Source organism: Plenodomus lingam (assembly GCF_022343315.1).
Source record: "Plenodomus lingam strain CAN1 chromosome Unknown contig_23, whole genome shotgun sequence".
Classification (NCBI taxonomy): domain Eukaryota; kingdom Fungi; phylum Ascomycota; class Dothideomycetes; order Pleosporales; family Leptosphaeriaceae; genus Plenodomus; species Plenodomus lingam.
Genome location: NW_027093940.1, coordinates 114,101 through 130,518, shown reverse-complemented (window position 1 = coordinate 130,518; position 16,418 = coordinate 114,101). Strand labels below are relative to the sequence as shown.

The 16,418-nt window shown below is 50.7% G+C and overlaps 7 protein-coding genes across 7 annotated transcripts; 4 read left to right on the top strand and 3 right to left on the bottom strand.

Annotated features, from left to right (window-relative positions):
* Positions 1 to 26: 26 nt before the first annotated feature.
* IAQ61_005740 (uncharacterized protein) lies at positions 27 to 398 on the top strand (the record flags this gene model as incomplete). Its single annotated transcript, XM_066096918.1, has 1 exon — positions 27 to 398. The coding sequence occupies one exon, from the start codon at positions 27 to 29 to the stop codon at positions 396 to 398; it is 372 nt and encodes a 123-aa protein (XP_065952910.1).
* An 848-nt stretch (positions 399 to 1,246) lies between these two features.
* On the top strand, positions 1,247 to 3,070 carry IAQ61_005739 (uncharacterized protein; the record flags this gene model as incomplete). Its single annotated transcript, XM_066096917.1, has 5 exons — positions 1,247 to 1,561; positions 1,622 to 1,738; positions 2,229 to 2,486; positions 2,546 to 2,824; positions 2,920 to 3,070. The coding sequence occupies exons 1-5, from the start codon at positions 1,293 to 1,295 to the stop codon at positions 3,068 to 3,070; spliced, it is 1,074 nt and encodes a 357-aa protein (XP_065952909.1). The 5' UTR covers positions 1,247 to 1,292.
* Positions 3,071 to 5,894: 2,824 nt separating this feature from the next.
* Positions 5,895 to 7,379, top strand: IAQ61_005738 (uncharacterized protein; the record flags this gene model as incomplete). Its single annotated transcript, XM_003836227.2, has 1 exon — positions 5,895 to 7,379. One exon carries the CDS (start codon positions 5,895 to 5,897, stop codon positions 7,377 to 7,379), a length of 1,485 nt encoding a protein of 494 aa, XP_003836275.2.
* Positions 7,380 to 7,804: 425 nt separating this feature from the next.
* Positions 7,805 to 9,145, bottom strand: IAQ61_005737 (uncharacterized protein; the record flags this gene model as incomplete). The annotated part of the gene is made up of 1 exon (XM_066096916.1): positions 7,805 to 9,145. One exon carries the CDS (start codon positions 9,143 to 9,145, stop codon positions 7,805 to 7,807), a length of 1,341 nt encoding a protein of 446 aa, XP_065952908.1.
* Positions 9,146 to 9,544: 399 nt separating this feature from the next.
* IAQ61_005736 (uncharacterized protein) lies at positions 9,545 to 11,675 on the top strand (the record flags this gene model as incomplete). The annotated part of the gene is made up of 5 exons (XM_066096915.1): positions 9,545 to 9,607; positions 9,660 to 9,830; positions 9,899 to 10,135; positions 10,192 to 10,840; positions 10,894 to 11,675. 5 exons carry the CDS (start codon positions 9,545 to 9,547, stop codon positions 11,673 to 11,675), a joined length of 1,902 nt encoding a protein of 633 aa, XP_065952907.1.
* A 529-nt stretch (positions 11,676 to 12,204) lies between these two features.
* On the bottom strand, positions 12,205 to 13,487 carry IAQ61_005735 (uncharacterized protein; the record flags this gene model as incomplete). The annotated part of the gene is made up of 2 exons (XM_066096914.1): positions 12,205 to 13,193; positions 13,289 to 13,487. 2 exons carry the CDS (start codon positions 13,485 to 13,487, stop codon positions 12,205 to 12,207), a joined length of 1,188 nt encoding a protein of 395 aa, XP_065952906.1.
* A 454-nt stretch (positions 13,488 to 13,941) lies between these two features.
* Positions 13,942 to 16,154, bottom strand: IAQ61_005734 (uncharacterized protein; the record flags this gene model as incomplete). Its single annotated transcript, XM_003836231.2, has 2 exons — positions 13,942 to 15,488; positions 15,578 to 16,154. 2 exons carry the CDS (start codon positions 16,152 to 16,154, stop codon positions 13,942 to 13,944), a joined length of 2,124 nt encoding a protein of 707 aa, XP_003836279.2.
* Positions 16,155 to 16,418: the final 264 nt, after the last annotated feature.

The following is a 16,418-nucleotide window of genomic DNA, read 5'->3' as shown; positions in this document are numbered from 1 at the left end:
TGCCCGCATCGGCGTCGTTGTAGGACATGGCTTCCAGGAGCGTAGTGCCTCTGGCTACGGATTTGCACCACAGTTCATCGCTGGCGAGCGCAGGGAGATTACCGGGTGCCCATGCCACCTTCACATCTTCTCTAGAGAGATTAAGAGATATAATGTCCGCGAGGCTCAAGTTTGACTTTGGTAGACGCTCGAGAAATGCATCGAGTGATTGGGAACCGGCATCGTCAAGAGTGAAGATGCCTAGGCTGATGAATAGAAACACCACGTTGGGGAGCTTCATCTCGGGATCGCGGAAGGCTCTAATGGCAACTGGAGTGTTGAGTGCGAGCAATACAAATATAAGTTATTCTGTGAGTGGGTTGAGCTCTGTGCTCATTCGAAGTGGGAGACGTGCTTAGAGTCCACCGTTTACACTTGGGCCAAGTGCTGCAAAAGCTTTTCACTGGCGGGCACGAAGATTCTGCCCACCAAACTTTTAATGCTAATCAACATTTGAGCGGGAGGAAATACATGGACGGGATTACCTTGCGATCCATCGCCAAACCTCTACAGCGCTGACTCGAACAGCGGTGAACGGCGGCTCAACGAACAATTGATACTAGTAATGAAGATGCTTTTGGCTTGGATATTTCCAGTACGTTAGACTTCTGTGATGCTGAAAAATTACGTGAACTTGGGAAATACTAAGAGAAAGATTACTGTAGATCAATAAACACTGAGCACCTTGCCGAATTGGATGCTGAAAAGCTCATATGTAGTTGGATCAGTCTAGCAATCTTTGTATGTAAGGCAGAATATCTTCTAGAGCTTACCATCGCACCATGGAGCTTTGATTTGCCACATCTGGAACTGTCCAATACCGATGCCTCGAGTTGCGGTATCCGTGTGTACCATACCATATGTCACCTCGACAAAGTTTGGTGTTTGTCCCTCGAAGTGATCAGTAACAAGCATTTAATGAAGAGGAAAGCTACCGTACTCTGAATTGAGACATAATACTGCTCTAGGCTAATCATGGAATGTCGGTGGGCGAGCATCGCCGTTTGTATTGCTTCTTTTGGGTCCGCTGTTGCAGTCTTGATCGTTCATGCTTGTTATCGCGCCAAACTCCGCACATGAAACCCAAGCTTCTTGTTTATGCAGGATAAGTTGCCGTGATTGCTCCATCGTGCTAGATGCTACATATCAAACCCTGGAAGTCGACCATTCCAGCAATTTGATACGCCGTTGAGTACCGAAACTCCAGACGGTTCAATTACATTTGTTCCCATACCCGTCGCATATCAGCCGCCATGCGGTACGGAATCGCAGCACCTAACTGGATCACTCTAGTAGGCCTTTTCAGCCTCACAGTGTCTGCTTCGCCCGTCGAGGCGGCCACACCGTACTGCGGAATGGTGCAAGACACCAACCGTATTGGTCACGGACTCTATGTCACCTCTCAGGAGCATGCCGTTCAAGGTGTAGCATCCCGACTTGGACAGTGTCAGTCTCTACACCTGAACGGCGCGCAGGCTGTTACGTATCAGATGAAAGGAAATTGCTCCTGTTACTTCTTCAAGTGAGTTTTTTCTGGAAATGTTGGATCAGCACTTGAGTGCACTTGCTAAGATCATTATAGCGACGAGAATTGCGACAGCTCCTACTTTATCTATCCTAATGGGGAAACTACAGTGCAAACACGAGCGTACAAGTGCTGTTTGAGCATTCGAGGTGTGCAAGGTACTTGTGCTCATTGGTGAGCTTGACTGGGAAGGATGTATTCGGGTTCATGAAAACTTGAGAATAACACTACTTATCTGCTTATATCACTGTTTTTAAAAGCGTGTTCCTATGCTTGCTTCCACTTCTTGTAATACTTCTAAGCCAAAGAGATGTCTGCATTAATATCTGCAGTGATGTTGCAGCGTTTATCGAGAACCGCTCAGCTACAACATAGAAAATATGCACGTGCTGGAAGTACTAGTCCAGACCCACCGCTGTAATAGTGCAGTAAGAGGATAGATCTTGACGGGCTGTAGTATATTTGTAGTAAGAGCAGCGGAGAAGGGGGGAATGGTGGTGGCTTACATACCATTTGGCAGTGTCACATGTAACTCCAAATTGCGTCACCACCCTACCACAAAGACCCTAGGTAGGCTTCACCCACCTCAAATTCGATATACCTCTAAACATGTACGATTGATGATGCATCAATCTCAACGTTATTCCTAACGACGACGAACCAGTCGAGACTTGGCGATTATGCGGCTATCAATACTCACCAGCCTTCTGTTTGGTGGCGTTTCCGTCATATGCAACCCAATAAGATCCACGGTGATTGCCCGTGGTGGTTCAGGATATGTGACAGATACTTTGGGCAACCAGTACGCACTATACGACACCGGTGACAGCAATATCCGTGCCATCACCGACAAGATCAATGGCGAGTACATGAGGCCTGTCAGCTACAGTATAAGCTCGGGTCATGCCTGCAAATTTTGGAGGTACTGAAGCTGTCCTTTCCAAGAAATCTGAATCTCGCTGATTACTCTTGCGCATGTAGTGAGGCTACGCGAGGCATCGGCTACCTTATTGGCGAATTCACCGGTCCTGTTCATGCTGCATTTGGCCATCACTGGGCAGCGTTCTTCGAATGCTTAGATCTTACAATTGGACTTCCTGTTGGGGCTAATCATGGCCCGGCTGGCAATGTACTTGACAGCAATGGTGTGGTCATCATGCTTCGAGTCGAGGAAGAACTCACATTTATTGGCATGAAGGAAGGCTATTATCATCCAAAGAACCTCCATATCGCCGAAGGCTATTTGTGCGAGTTCCATATGTGAGTAATTTGAAGTCTGCACTATGATCTCTGGAATAATGGATTGTTGAAAGTGACTGTGGCACGGGAAGACGTTACCGAATAGGCGAATGGAGAGGACCCGCTGATGATACATTTCATGATGTCTACGAGCAAGATGCACGTTCTACTGCCCTTTATAGGTGCTCAGACACTTCTCAGGCGACTCATTCACCACGCATATTGTGGGATATCTCAAGCCCTGAAGACGTTGCCGGACAGATCTAGAGGACCGAAAGTGAGATCTCAGAGCTCCAGGTCAGCAAACACATTAGCGACATCAGTACGTCATCGAGGACGACAAGAATTACTTCAATTCTGAGAACTTCAAAGTCGAAGATGTCTTCATCTCTAGATTCTAGTCGTATGTAGCAAGGTCAATGCACACTATGATAATCAAGAGTCACGGAAAGTTGTGAACGGGCATCTGATAGATGGAACCCTGTCTAACATCGACACGATCCACTGACCTCCCTGAGTGCCTTCAAGTCAATCTTCAACCTAAGTAAATACCGACAGATTCGCCTTCTTTACCTAGAATTGTTATCGAATATAAGATAGCTAAAAATGAACAGCCAATATACAAGAGCCAGAAAGTATTCGTAGGTCCCGTGGCCTGGCATGGAGATATTCTCGGCTGGTACAAGTGCTCAGCAAGTGCTCAGCCACAAGCAGGTATTGAGAATGAAAATCGCTGTTCTGAATATCATCAGCACACTGGATCAGAGAGAGGCATCGCTGATGGCCTACAAGAGCTATGGCTGTATTTCTCGGAGTGAGTCGAGGTGCTCTGGTAAACCCTTGGTGAGTTACGAAACAAGACCTTCGGAAATGCCTGCTAGTGCCCAAGTTCTTCGGCTCCTTAGTACTTTTACACAGTTGATCTGAATATTGAGGGTATAAATGACACAAGTCTTGGGCTGGCAAGCATGCATTCCAGAGTTGACATATCTTGTAGGACCGCAGATTCCTTGCGTGTTAGACATATACCAAATGAAACCGAATTTCAGTAGCTTCACTTTGAATCATATCCTCGCTGAATATAGCCTTCAATGTTCGTTGTGTTAGAATCGACCTAGCCGCCCCCAAACATACTCACACAGAGTTTGGATTCGTTGGCCATTTTCAAATCATGCGGATCCTTCGCCATGTTTGCAGGATTCGTGCCTGCTGGCCATGTAGTGTAGGTTGCTGGATGCCTGCATTCGGGTGGGCAAACCCAGATGATTGCGACGGGGGGCATCGTTACGAGAAGCTTGATATCGTCCAGAGTAACCGCGGTGTTATCAAAGGGTTGAGTTCTATAGCAGCAACTTGAATACGAATGCGAGATTAGAGGTATGTTGTGATACTCTTCATTTGTTCAGCATGATATGTCCATTGTTTTTCACGAGGAACACCACGCGCCTAATCGTACTAGTGAAGATGTCCTACAAGCAACTTGATGCGCTGGAAAGAAGGAATTGCAGACTGTGGGCGCGGAATAGAATATTGTAAGAGGCTCGAAATGTATTTGACCGGTGAAAAGGCCGACTCTGATAGCAAGGATGGCAGATCATCACCGGTTTTGACGCCATTTGCGATTGGATGGGCATATCTTCCTAGGTTTCGTCGACATATAAGCAGTCACTAAGGGCCGATGGATGTGTAGTTAGATCTTTACTTTAGACAGTATGGCTTGGCTTGAGTGCTTGTGCGAGCTTGGTCAACGCATATGACTTTGCCTCCTCCTTGCAGGCAGAACCAACAGTAAGCTCTGTGTTATGCAGACAGGAGAAAGCGCATCTGTAAATCAGCCTTTTGATGGACTGGCGATGGCGATGGGGGCAACGCGGCTTCGAAATCGATGCAATTGATAAGTAGGGTACGTACCTGTGGCAACAAGCTGGTCTACCGCTCTTTGTCTGCCCCGACACAACCAAATGAGGTAATATGAGGGGAATTGAATTTTTCATGGCCTCACGACTTCAGCGATGCCCTGGAACTGGGAATAAGAATGTGATTTTGGTGGCACGTTGCCTGGTCAATGAGATGGCCTCGGTGCTCCACTGTGTAGGTAGATGGACTGGCACGCTCTGGTACAGTATCAGTACTTCCCCGCAAATGTGTTGTTCTAGCACATTACTCCGCCAACAGCGACCTACAATTCATGTTGAGTGGTAGAACAGAGATCAAACAAGGCAGACATCCCACTTTGTACCGTACATTAGGTAGCTGAGCCACTCGTCTAGGTCGAAGTGGGGCATGCACTACTACGGTAGGTACCGTAACCTAATCTTTGCCAACAAGCGCCACCTTCAACTTTCAACCTTCACTGGAGGGTCACTCAGGGGTTCGTGACCTGCCTTGAAGTTACAATACAACACACTGCAGCCCCAACAATTCGCATCTACACCATGCCTCTGTGTAGCTGACTAGGTTGACAGTAGCCCATTCCACAAGGCTGCTTGGTTTCCTGGTACAAGGTAGGATTTGGCAGGACGATGGCCTATTGGAAGAGCAGACATCATGAAACATCTTCCATGGACTTTGCTTACGTCGACCGCGTACTTTAATACCAACATTAAGTTCACAGAGACAGCATTTGTTCTTGGTGCATGTGACGGTATGCAGGCATTGCTATGAGGTAAGATGCAGCCATCCGCCCCGAAATCGTTCCGTTTGTTTGCAATCAAATTTCCCGACCAACTTTCCAATCTCTAAGCGTCTGCGCTCTCGCTCAATTTTACAGTTGTTACCACCGTTTCATTATGGAACCGGGCGGCCGATGGCATTCTTACTTCACAATGGACCATGGTTCCCTAGCCCATCACGCTCAGATAGCCAATGTCCTATAGCTTATCTTGCGTCATACCCGCTGACTTATAGTCTACCATGTCTTCCATTGCCGTTCACTTATAATCTGTCATGCCACAGGGACAGTCGTCCACACTTCACATAACCTGCCACAGGTACACGTTACAAAACTTACACTCGTTCAATCAATAATCACCACCACCACCACCCTCATTGCCCAGTACAGTATCCAACATCCCCCAATCCCACCGCAGCCATGGGCAATACCTCCAGTACCGCGGTACAAAAGTGTCTAGAATCCGCCCTCGACAACCACAAGGAGCTTCTTGCTTTCAAAGCAACCCCCTTCTACCAACTCAAACACGTCAGACCGTACAATCTTGACAACCCCGTCACCCCCCTCGCCATCACCTATCCCCAATCCGCATCCCACATCGCCGCGACCATCAAATGCGCCTCGGACAACGGGCTCAAAGTCCAAGCGCGCAGCGGCGGCCACTCGTATGCAAACTATGCCCTCGGAGGAGGAGGAGACGGTAAACAGAGTGAGAAGACCATTGTGGTCGACCTCAAGAATTTCAAGCAATTTTCCATGGACACCAAGGACTGGGTTGCTACCATCGGCGCTGGAACACTCCTAGGCGACGTAACCAAAAGGCTTCACGAGAACGGGAACAGGGCCATGGCTCACGGTACATGTCCGCAGGTTGGAATAGGGGGTCATGCCACCATCGGCGGATTAGGCCCGATATCGCGTTTGTGGGGCGCCTCGCTCGACCACGTGCTAGAAGTCGAAGTTGTGCTTGCAGACTCGAGCATCGTCCGCGCCTCTCCAACCTCGAACCCCGATGTGTTCTTCGCCGTCAAGGGCGCAGCCAGTGGCTTTGGCATCGTCACGGAATTCAAAGTGCGAACGCAGCCCGAACCCGAGAAGACAGTCTTGTATTCCTACCGTTTCCACGGCGGCAATGCCAAAGAAAAAGCGAATGCGTTTAAGCAGTGGCAGGCCCTTATTACGAGACCGGATCTTTCGCGGAAATTCGCAAGTCAGTTCATTCTTACCGAACAGCTTGGCGCCATTGTCAGCGGTACGTTTTTCGGCAGTCAGGAGGAATACAACAGTTTGAATATTTCAGGGCGGATGCCGAATATCAAGGACAGCGATGTTGTCGAGTTCAAAGACTGGTTGGGCGTGGTGGGACATTGGGCAGAAGATGTCGCGCTGAATATCGTGGGTGGGATTCAGAGCCACTTTTACTCCAAGTCTGTCGCGTACACGAAGAATGATATTCTTCCCGACACAGCAGTGGACTCTCTCTTTGAATACATTGAACATGCCGACAAAGGCGGTGCTATCTGGTTCATCATCTGGGACCTCGAAGGTGGCGCCATCAATGACGTCTCACCGACTGAGACGGCATATGGGCATCGCGACACGCTCTTCTACCACCAGGCCTATGCGGTCAATCTGTTGGGCAAGATCAACGACAAGACGCGTGCATTTCTCACAGGCGTGAACCGCGTTGTGCAGGATGCGCTGCCAAATCACAATCTTGGGGCGTATGCTGGCTACGTGGATCCTGCGCTAGGCAAGGAGGATGTGAGTGCAAAGCTGTATTGGGGTGACAATGTCGACAAGTTGAGGAAGATTAAGACGAGGATTGACCCCTTGGATGTCTTTTCTAATTATCAGAGCGTGAAGCCCGCGAAGCAGATGGCGAAGGCGCGTGCGGTGGTCTAGGATGTTGGGCAGTTGCCGATAAATTTGCCTCCTGTGTCGTAATCTAGTTGATCAAGGAGGCAAGAAGTCTAGTCCCGGTCGTTTCCTCTTGTTTCCTGTTCTCAATTTTGGTCCATGTCGAACATTCTCAAGTAGGGGGAAGTGGTGGTGCCATCATACCCTACACCCATCCAATAATATCTTTGCATCAAACTGGAGATTACCATGCGCATAATGGAACAAAATTGCATCTTGATCAAGACCAGGTGATGTCAATGCATATTGCTTAGGCTCACAAGAATAAACTTTGCATGGTCGCTTTGCAGCTAGGCACCCCTGCATAAGCCACAGATCATTCTCTCTCCAACATGTTTGTGTTGTTTGGGTATCAAAATATCTCTTACCTGTACTTCTCTATCCTCTGCTCCTTTCTGGTTTCTCAGTCCTCAATACCAAATACTCCTCGTTCGATGATGCGGCATCACCTCGCCACCGCCCTCCAACGCCTCCTTCTCTCTTTCTTTCGCCAGGTCGTATAGGAAGAAATCAATGAGAACAGCATTGACCTTTGCTTCGGGATTCAGCTTCACAATCTCTCTTCTGAGCAGCTCCACAGCCCAGATACTGCAGCCACGGATCTGCATCTCCCACGTATGTCCCGACTCTATCGGCTGGAATCGCTCAATCGCATTTGCCAGCGGCGGACAATACGATATTATGGAGAGCTGTTGTAAAATCTGGGGGATACGGTAATCGGCAAACATGGTGATGTTATCAACATCATCGAACTCGCCATAACCCTCGCCCTGAAAACAAGCCCACACGTCCGCCACGAAGATCTGCGCTCTTTTCAGAAACCGAACGCTCTTCTTCTCAAAGGTGCCTTCGTCGCGGAAACACGAGAATTTCTCGGCCAGCAGGTTGACCAGGCGAGCTGCAGAGCCCTGGGCATCTTCAACGAGCGTGGCGACGCTGCCATCGAATTCTTCGTCTAGAACACGCCCTGCTTCACGCAGACACTTGACACGTTCGGCGAACAAAGGGATTTCCTCGCCCCCTTCTGTGCCGGAGCTGAAGACGGTGCGCAAAACCTCCTCGGTGCAGGTTTCTTCGTCGATCCAGAAGGAGGGGCTTGTGATGGGGATATCCTGTTCGAGCGCACGTTGCAGCAGTGCAACGAGGCTGAAGTAGCCGGTCCAGCGCTTCCCTTGATAGACAATAGCGAAGCGCTCCTCTTCACTCTTCTCGCTCCAGAAACTGAAGTTTAGCAGGTCCATGGTGAAGATGAAGTTTAGCGTGGCCTCGTCTTTGGATTGGGGGTGCAGCGGCTGCTGCGACCAGGTTGCGGCGCTATATTCGCGTTTTTGCATTTCAGCGTGGATGAGGGTTGCAGCAGCTTTGGTGGAGCGCATGTCGAGGGCGACGTCGGTGCTGTTGTCGTAGATGAACTGGGCGGAGGAGAGGACTTTTGTGTCTGGTGGACCCTCATTTTTGTTGTTGAGGCCGAAGCGGGCGCGGAGAAGCTCTAGGAGCTCGAGGTCTGGTTCTTCATCTGACATATCCTTTCTCTTGGTAATGCTTAGGCTGAAGGAGAGGGCTGGTGTTGAAAAACGGGGATGGGGGCGAGCCTGGGCACGTGCAATCTGTGAGCAAAGAGCACCGGCCGGTAGACCATGGGCGCACTGAGCCAAGGCAACAGGACCTCTGCACGCACTTTTCTTCTTCTTCTTCGTCTTCTTCTTCTTCTTCTTCTTCTTTTCTTTGTTGTCCCTCAGCGCCTTCACCATGGCCTTGCACTCTCTCCACCCACAGCATATGCACCCCACAGGCACTCACCTGGGCACGGTCCAGCTCGGCTACGCGCCAAGCTTTGAGGCTGAACGCGCCGGTGCGACTTTTCCATGGAGCTTCGCTGCAGTTTCGGCGGCACGCTACTGGCTCCCGAATCGCTGACGTCCGTTGCAGCTTGGCTGGGGTGAGAGTGAGAGAGAGAGAGAGAGAGAGAGAGAGAGAGAGACAGAGTCGGAAAGCACCTTCACCTCAGCACGGCGCCCTAACTTCTTCTTCTTCTTCTTCTTCTTCTTCTTCTTCTTCTTCACCACAACCCCCCTCGCATGTCGCGCCCACTCCGATAACACTTGTATCCATCCGCACTCGCGCGCTTACCTGCACAACCACGGCTCCCCATGGCACGCGACAAGCTTGCGAGACAGAGCCTTGGAGGCACCCTGCAGGCGCATATCAAAGAGGTACATGTTCCCAAGTAGGAGTACTGGGGGTACAGGCACTAACACTCCCAAGGCGCGCATTCTGATGGTTGGCGCTGGCGGCATCGGCTGCGAACTGCTCAAGAACCTGGTCCTCACTGGCTTCGGCGAGATCCATATTGTCGACTTGGATACGATTGACCTGAGCAATCTGAATCGCCAATTCCTGTTTCGCAACGAGCACATCAAAAAGTCAAAGGCTCTCGTACGTTCCCTCCATGGCATCAACCAGCCCGTCAGAAGGACAACGCTTGCGCTAACATGATTTCGCAGGTTGCAAAAGAGTCGGCTGGGCGCTTCAACCCCAACGTCAAGATCGAAGCTTACCACCAGAATATCAAGGACTCCCAATTCAACGTCGCATGGTTCAGAAAGTTCCAAATCGTCTTCAATGCGCTGGACAATTTGGATGCGCGGCGCCATGTTAACAAGATGTGCCTTGCTGCCAATGTTCCGTTGATCGAGAGCGGCACCACGGGCTTCAATGGGCAGGTTCAGGTCATCAAGAAGGTGCCACATCCCAGTCAAAGTCATGACAAAGAGCCTCATTGCTGACAGCCACTTAGGGCGAGACCGAATGCTACGACTGTACCCCTAAGGAGCAACCCAAGTCCTTTCCCGTCTGCACTATCCGGAGCACACCCTCACAACCCATCCACTGCATAGTCTGGGGCAAATCATACCTTTTCGCTGAGATATTCGGTACTTCGGAAGACGAAGCGCCCGAGCTTGATCACAGCGAAGACGCCGACAATGCAAACGAAGTCGCAAACCTACAGAAGGAAGCGCATGCCCTGAAACACATACGCGAGTCTATGGGCTCAGATGAATTCCCACGCAAGGTGTTTAACAAAGTCTTCAAAGAAGATATCGAGCGCTTACGAAGCATGGAGGACATGTGGCAGACGAAGCGGCCACCGGAGGCGCTAGACTACGATGCACTCGAAAAGCAAGCGTTGGGCTTAGACAAGGCGGTTTCAAGAAAAGATCAAATTACCTGGAGTGTTGCCGAAAACTTCATCGTATTCGTAGACAGCCTTTGCCGACTAAGCAGCCGCCTCGAAGAACAACGCTCAAGACCTGATAGCAGCAACGCCGCGCCCATACTCAGCTTCGACAAAGATGACGAAGACACACTCGACTTTGTCGTCGCAAGTGCAAACCTACGCTCCCACATCTTCGGCATCGAAATGCGGTCAAAATTTGACATCAAGCGTACGATCCCCCATGTCTTCCTCCCCTGCTCTTACTAACACCATATACAACAGAAATGGCAGGTAATATCATCCCCGCTATTGCAACCACAAACGCAATGACTGCCTCCCTCTGCGTCCTCCAAGCCTTCAAAGTCCTACGCTCCCAACTCGCCGCCGCGAAAATGGTCTTCCTCACCCGCGGCACCGAACGCGTCCTCTCGAGCGAATCTCTGCGGCCTCCAAACCCCTACTGCGCAACCTGCAGCGTGACGTATGCAACCCTCCTCGTCGACCCCAAAAAGGCCACACTGCGCAACCTCGTCGACATGTTGCAGCAGCAACTCCATTACGGGGCCGAGATTAGCATAAAGCGGGATAACGATCTACTCTACGATATAGACGAAGATGTGCATCTTGAAGAGACGTTTGAGTCGCTGGGCGTGAAGGGCGACAGCTTTGTTACCGTGTGCGATGAGGCGGAGGAGCATGCCAAGGTCGATGTGACATTTTGCATTGTGGAAGAGGAGGTTGGCGAGGGGCAAGCACGCGTTCGTTTGGAAGCCGAGTTGAGTGTGCCAGAGAAGCGGATACAGGTATCAGTACTGGGCACGAATGGGAATGCGAACCATGCAGATACGAATGGCAACGGCAATGGCGGGCTAAACGGTGACCAGACCCTCAACGCAGCGAGCAAGCGAACGGCAAGTGCGGCCGGTCTTCAGGATGGCGATCTCGTACGGAAAAAGGGCAAGGTATTACTGGGAGGTAAGACCGGGGATGCGGACGGAGAAGAAGACGATGCAGTGGTGCTGGTTGATGATGTAGATGATGGGGTCATTGTTTTTGATGATTGATGATTGATGGGTGGGGGACTTGAGCGATGGAGATGGGACTGAAGGGGATGGAGGGAGGGAAGAAGACGTCGAATTGAAGACTTGGAGGAGCCGGGCTGAGATGAACTGTGTTGAGATGAGATCAGACAAAACATGCCGCACTGCGACTTTGCACATTGGCGTTGGCGGTGGCGACGACGAAAACGACAACGACGACTCTAAGAGAATGTTCAAAGTTCCTTTATCCCTACTTCTCAGTTTCCTGCTTTGGCAGACCTGGGCTTTTTCTAGTCCGAGATGGTAATGGAACGGTAACGACGAGGCTTAACAACCGCACCATGCCCGTGTCTTAATCACAAGTGAATCCACCGCATTCTGTCTGCTATTGAAGTATTCTTGTGATGATCTTGATTCTTCGTCTACATGCACACTTTTTTACTTGATTTTTGTTTCCCTTGATTTTCAGACCGCAGACACCCCGCCATCGATGTTTAAAACCGCGTTATGCGCATACTCGTTTTGCGCGAGGAACAGGACCGCCGACGCGATTTCATCTGGTGTGCCGAGGCGGGCGAGGGGGATGCGGGTGGAGAGATGATTGGGGTTGAGGTCTAGGGGTTGGCAAAGGGGAGTGGGTTAGTTTGTCCTTGTTGTTTTCATGGGGGCTTGGGTTTGGGTTGGTGTAGAATGGAGGGGGACATGTGTACACTGGCAATTCGGAAGAGAGATGATGCTGGAATCCGACAGGGTAGGAAGGCGACAGCCTAGCAGCAGCGCAAGAGAATACAGCACGATGTTTCAATTCATGTAAATTCAACTCACCTCTTGTCATCCCCGTCTCCACATAACCCGGTAGGACAGCATTTACCCTGACCCCGTGACTCGTATACTCACTCGCCAGCGCGCGCGTAAACCCCAAAACCCCTGCTTTGGATGCCGCGTACGCCACTGCGCCGTGGCCGCCCAATATCCCCAGTACACTGGCGATATTGATGATGACGGGGGTGTGAGGTTGAAGCTGTGCGTCTGTGTTTTGCTGCGCAGTCTGTCCGGCATCAGGCGCAGACGTGCAAGTAGAGGTGGCGTCTGCGCACGAGGCCAATGTAGAAGCAGAAGCCGCCTGACTCGAAGATGAAGAAGCCTGTTTCCGCAGATAACCATGTCGAAGCAGGAATCTCGTGCTCCGCATGACGCTAGTGAGATTGGTGGCTATCATGGCCTCGATGTCGTCTTCAGAGGTGCGCGTAAAGAGACTGGCCTGTGCTATCCCGGCGCAATGCACCAGCACATCGATGTGGGACGCATGAGTGGGATCTTTGCGCGGTGGTTTGGGGAGGAAAGATGGGAAGGGTGGGGAGAGGGATACCGGTAATTGATCTTGGGCTGTTGGGTTTGCCGGGGCAGAGGTGGACCAGAAGGTAGGAGATGTGATGGAGGCGGCGATGTAGTTGTGTTGATAGGACGGTAGTGGGTATGGGCAAGTTTCGTCCTCGGGGGTCGATGGTGTTGGTGGTGATGAGGATGTTGTCGATGGGATTGCTCCTGATGATGGTGACGATGTGAGCAGAGGCGTCAAACTAGCCACAGCATCCTTGAGATCTCGCTCTGATCGCGATATCAGCGTGCAGCGATACGCGTTCTTTGCGAAGAGTCTTGCAATGGCGAGACCGATTCCCCGGCTTCCTCCTGTGATGAGCACGTGACGGGGGCGCATGATACATGTATCAATAGATCTCTGACAGAGTGTTGGTCGTTGGTCAAGTTGGGTGGAATGGCTTTCCGTCCAACTAGAGTGGGCCAGTCACCAACTGGGACCGACCTATCATTCTCCATCCAGCCAAGTCAGTCTATCTACATCTATCACGGCATGCTGTTGAATAGACCGTGACTTGCCAGAAATACACTCACGACAGAAATTATAACAGCAGATGCATAGTGCACGATAGCATTCTCCATCCCTCGACAAATGCACTCGTCATGCTTATTCTTTGCGAGACATTCTTTTGCATTGTATGTAACCAGAGATGACTCTAACTATTCAATTGAACCAAGGGTATGCACTACATCATACACCCATTCGACTTACTGCTATGCAAGTCCGACACAGAAAGCCGTATTCTCTGACCATTGATCGTCATGTAGCTTTCAATCAGCCATTCATACCACACCTTTCTATCATCTGTTTGGCGCCAGAAACTGACTTCGATTTCGGAGTTGGCGGGGAGTTGCATGGGATTCTATAGTCATCTGTCAGCATTTTCCCCAACTTACTGTGTGATGTCGTGATTCAAGAGGATTCGATACATACCTTGAGCGGAAAGAGGATTGGAAACCAACTGATCATGTCTTTGCTCTTCGCTTCCATCGTCACTGGATTTGTGCTCAACTCGACAGGGCCATCGGATCCACTGTACAACACTGTCTCAAAGTACCCACCGAGTCCATGGCAAACGCCTTGCTCTTGGATCGGGAAAGCAGTCTTACAGTACCGGTAGTTGTGTTCGTTTGCGCCGTCGCCGCCCATCAAGCCACCACCACCGCCAACAGCGGAACCACCTCTACGCAAAGATGACTGCGCGAGTATAGATGTAGGCAGAGGATGTGAAAATTCCCACGCTGTTTTTACGACGGGAGCGAGCGGGGCTTCGAGATTGAACTTGTGCATTTTGGTGCCGTTGGTCAGCTGTTGGGAGGCCGAGGTCTCGGTGGGGGATGTAGAGAGGTAGTCGAGTTGGGTGAGCATGACGACCCAAGGGATATCAAAGGCATTGGGATCGATGCTAGTACTTCTGCTGTACAGATCGGCCCAGAGCTTGGGTGTCGCGATAGGTGTAAAGTGTGCGGTATAGCTAGACGGGATGGATATTCCATGATCAGGATTCAGGACGTGCTGTACGCCGTCGAGACATTCGGGGGAGAGCTCGTTGTCTGCAAAAGAGCCGAGGAGTTCGCTGACGAGTATGTCGACTTTGCCAAATGTGCCATCCGATTGGGTGGGTCCTTTCCAGGCGCGCATGTCAGTCTTCACTACCGTGACACGGCCTTTCCATCTCTCTATGTTGTGGCGCTGAAGAAGGACATAGGCATTGGGATTTTTCTCAATGGCGTAGACTTGGACTGGCACACCAGTACTCGCGCTCGCATTCAATGCGCGTGTAACAAGGGGACCACGACCTGAACCAACCACAGCAATGACAACAGCCCCGTTGATAGAACTAGTTGACCTTCGCTGACTTTGCCAGTCTTGCAGCGCTTGTGCGATTGCCCGTTCGTACCATGCGTACTTGATGGGATCCTTCTCGAATACTTCATAGGTGATGGACTCGAGGTTATCCGTGAGTGGCTGAAGTGGGCTCTGAAGATAGTCCTGAAACCCTCCTCCAAACCTCTCAATCTGGCTCTTGGGTGGTTGATTTCGCTGCAAGTATCGGAGGTAGCTCAAATGAGGTGTTGGGTCATTGTGGCTGCTCATCTTCTTTCCCAGTTTCTGTGCCAGTTGGGCTGCCTCTGCAGGAGTGGGTGCAGTTTCAACCGAGGAGTCAGGACTTGGTGCATCTTCTGCTGTTCGTGGTGAGATATGTCCGGTTGAGTAGGACATGATCATATCAGGGTCATCAATGCCTGGGAGCTGACCAATGTCGGAGAGAAGCAACCATGGTCCACGCTGTAAGCGCATACATCGGAAGATGAAAGCTTGGTGCGCTTTGGAGAGTACGTAAGATTGGCGTGCGTTAACAAGAAAAGATGATGAAGGGATGTTGAGCAGGCGGACTGGCTCGGAGAACCACCTTGACTGTAGTGCCAGAGAAGGTAGCCGACGGGGAAGGTCGAGTGCTAATAATGGGAACAGTTAGTGCCAGGGTGAGCAATCAATTCGTAGAATTTACGACTGTAGTGCTGCCAAAAAAAATGCTGTTTCGTACCTATCGACAATCTGTTGTGGTATTTACAGATGGACCTAATGGTGTCCCATGCCTCCCACGAACTCCATGGGTTGATATTCTTGGCTTCCTTGTTGACTTGGAACTCTGATCTAGCAAAACGAGCCAAGTCGGCCAGATCGTCTTCATCCACATTTGATCTTGAACCATCCATAGGGAGCTGAATATGCAGCGAAATGTAGGACGCAGACGCCAGAGCCTCCTTGATAGATCGGGCAAATTGAGAGACTCCATTTTGCCCGTGGGATAGTCGCGGCCCCTGTACAACGACATTGGTGGCTCCACAGAAAGCCGCATAGGCGATTTCAAGGTGGAAGACTTGTCGCGACAAATGGGCAATGACAGGATCTGGGGAAGAAAGGTCGATCCAAGAGCTGGTAAAGGTTACTAGTTGGCCTATGGTATCACTTGGCCCCAGGGGTGTGTCTGCATGGCCCAAGGCAGGGATTAGCGGAAGCGGCTGTGTTTGTAATGGATCCGAAAGGCTGTGGGTGTAGGAATTCAGAAGACTCAAAACACGGGTATGGAAATGGTCATTGGTGATGGGGCTGGTTAGCATGTCGTACTGAGTCTGGTCAGCTCCCCAGAAAAGTCTCGACTGTGCTCATTGTGGGACACTCACGCCCAGATCTTGAGCATGCTGAGCCAGCTCAGCGGAGATGTCCAGGGTCCGCTTGCGCTCGTGCTGGCCAATATAGAAGACGGGCGTGGATTCGTCCATGCTGTCTGAATAGTCCATACCTACTGCGAAGATGAACCGTTTCCCTTGCGCAAAAAAGAAAGAGACAGAAGGAAAAAGGTAGAGAGTAGAGGCACGACAAAA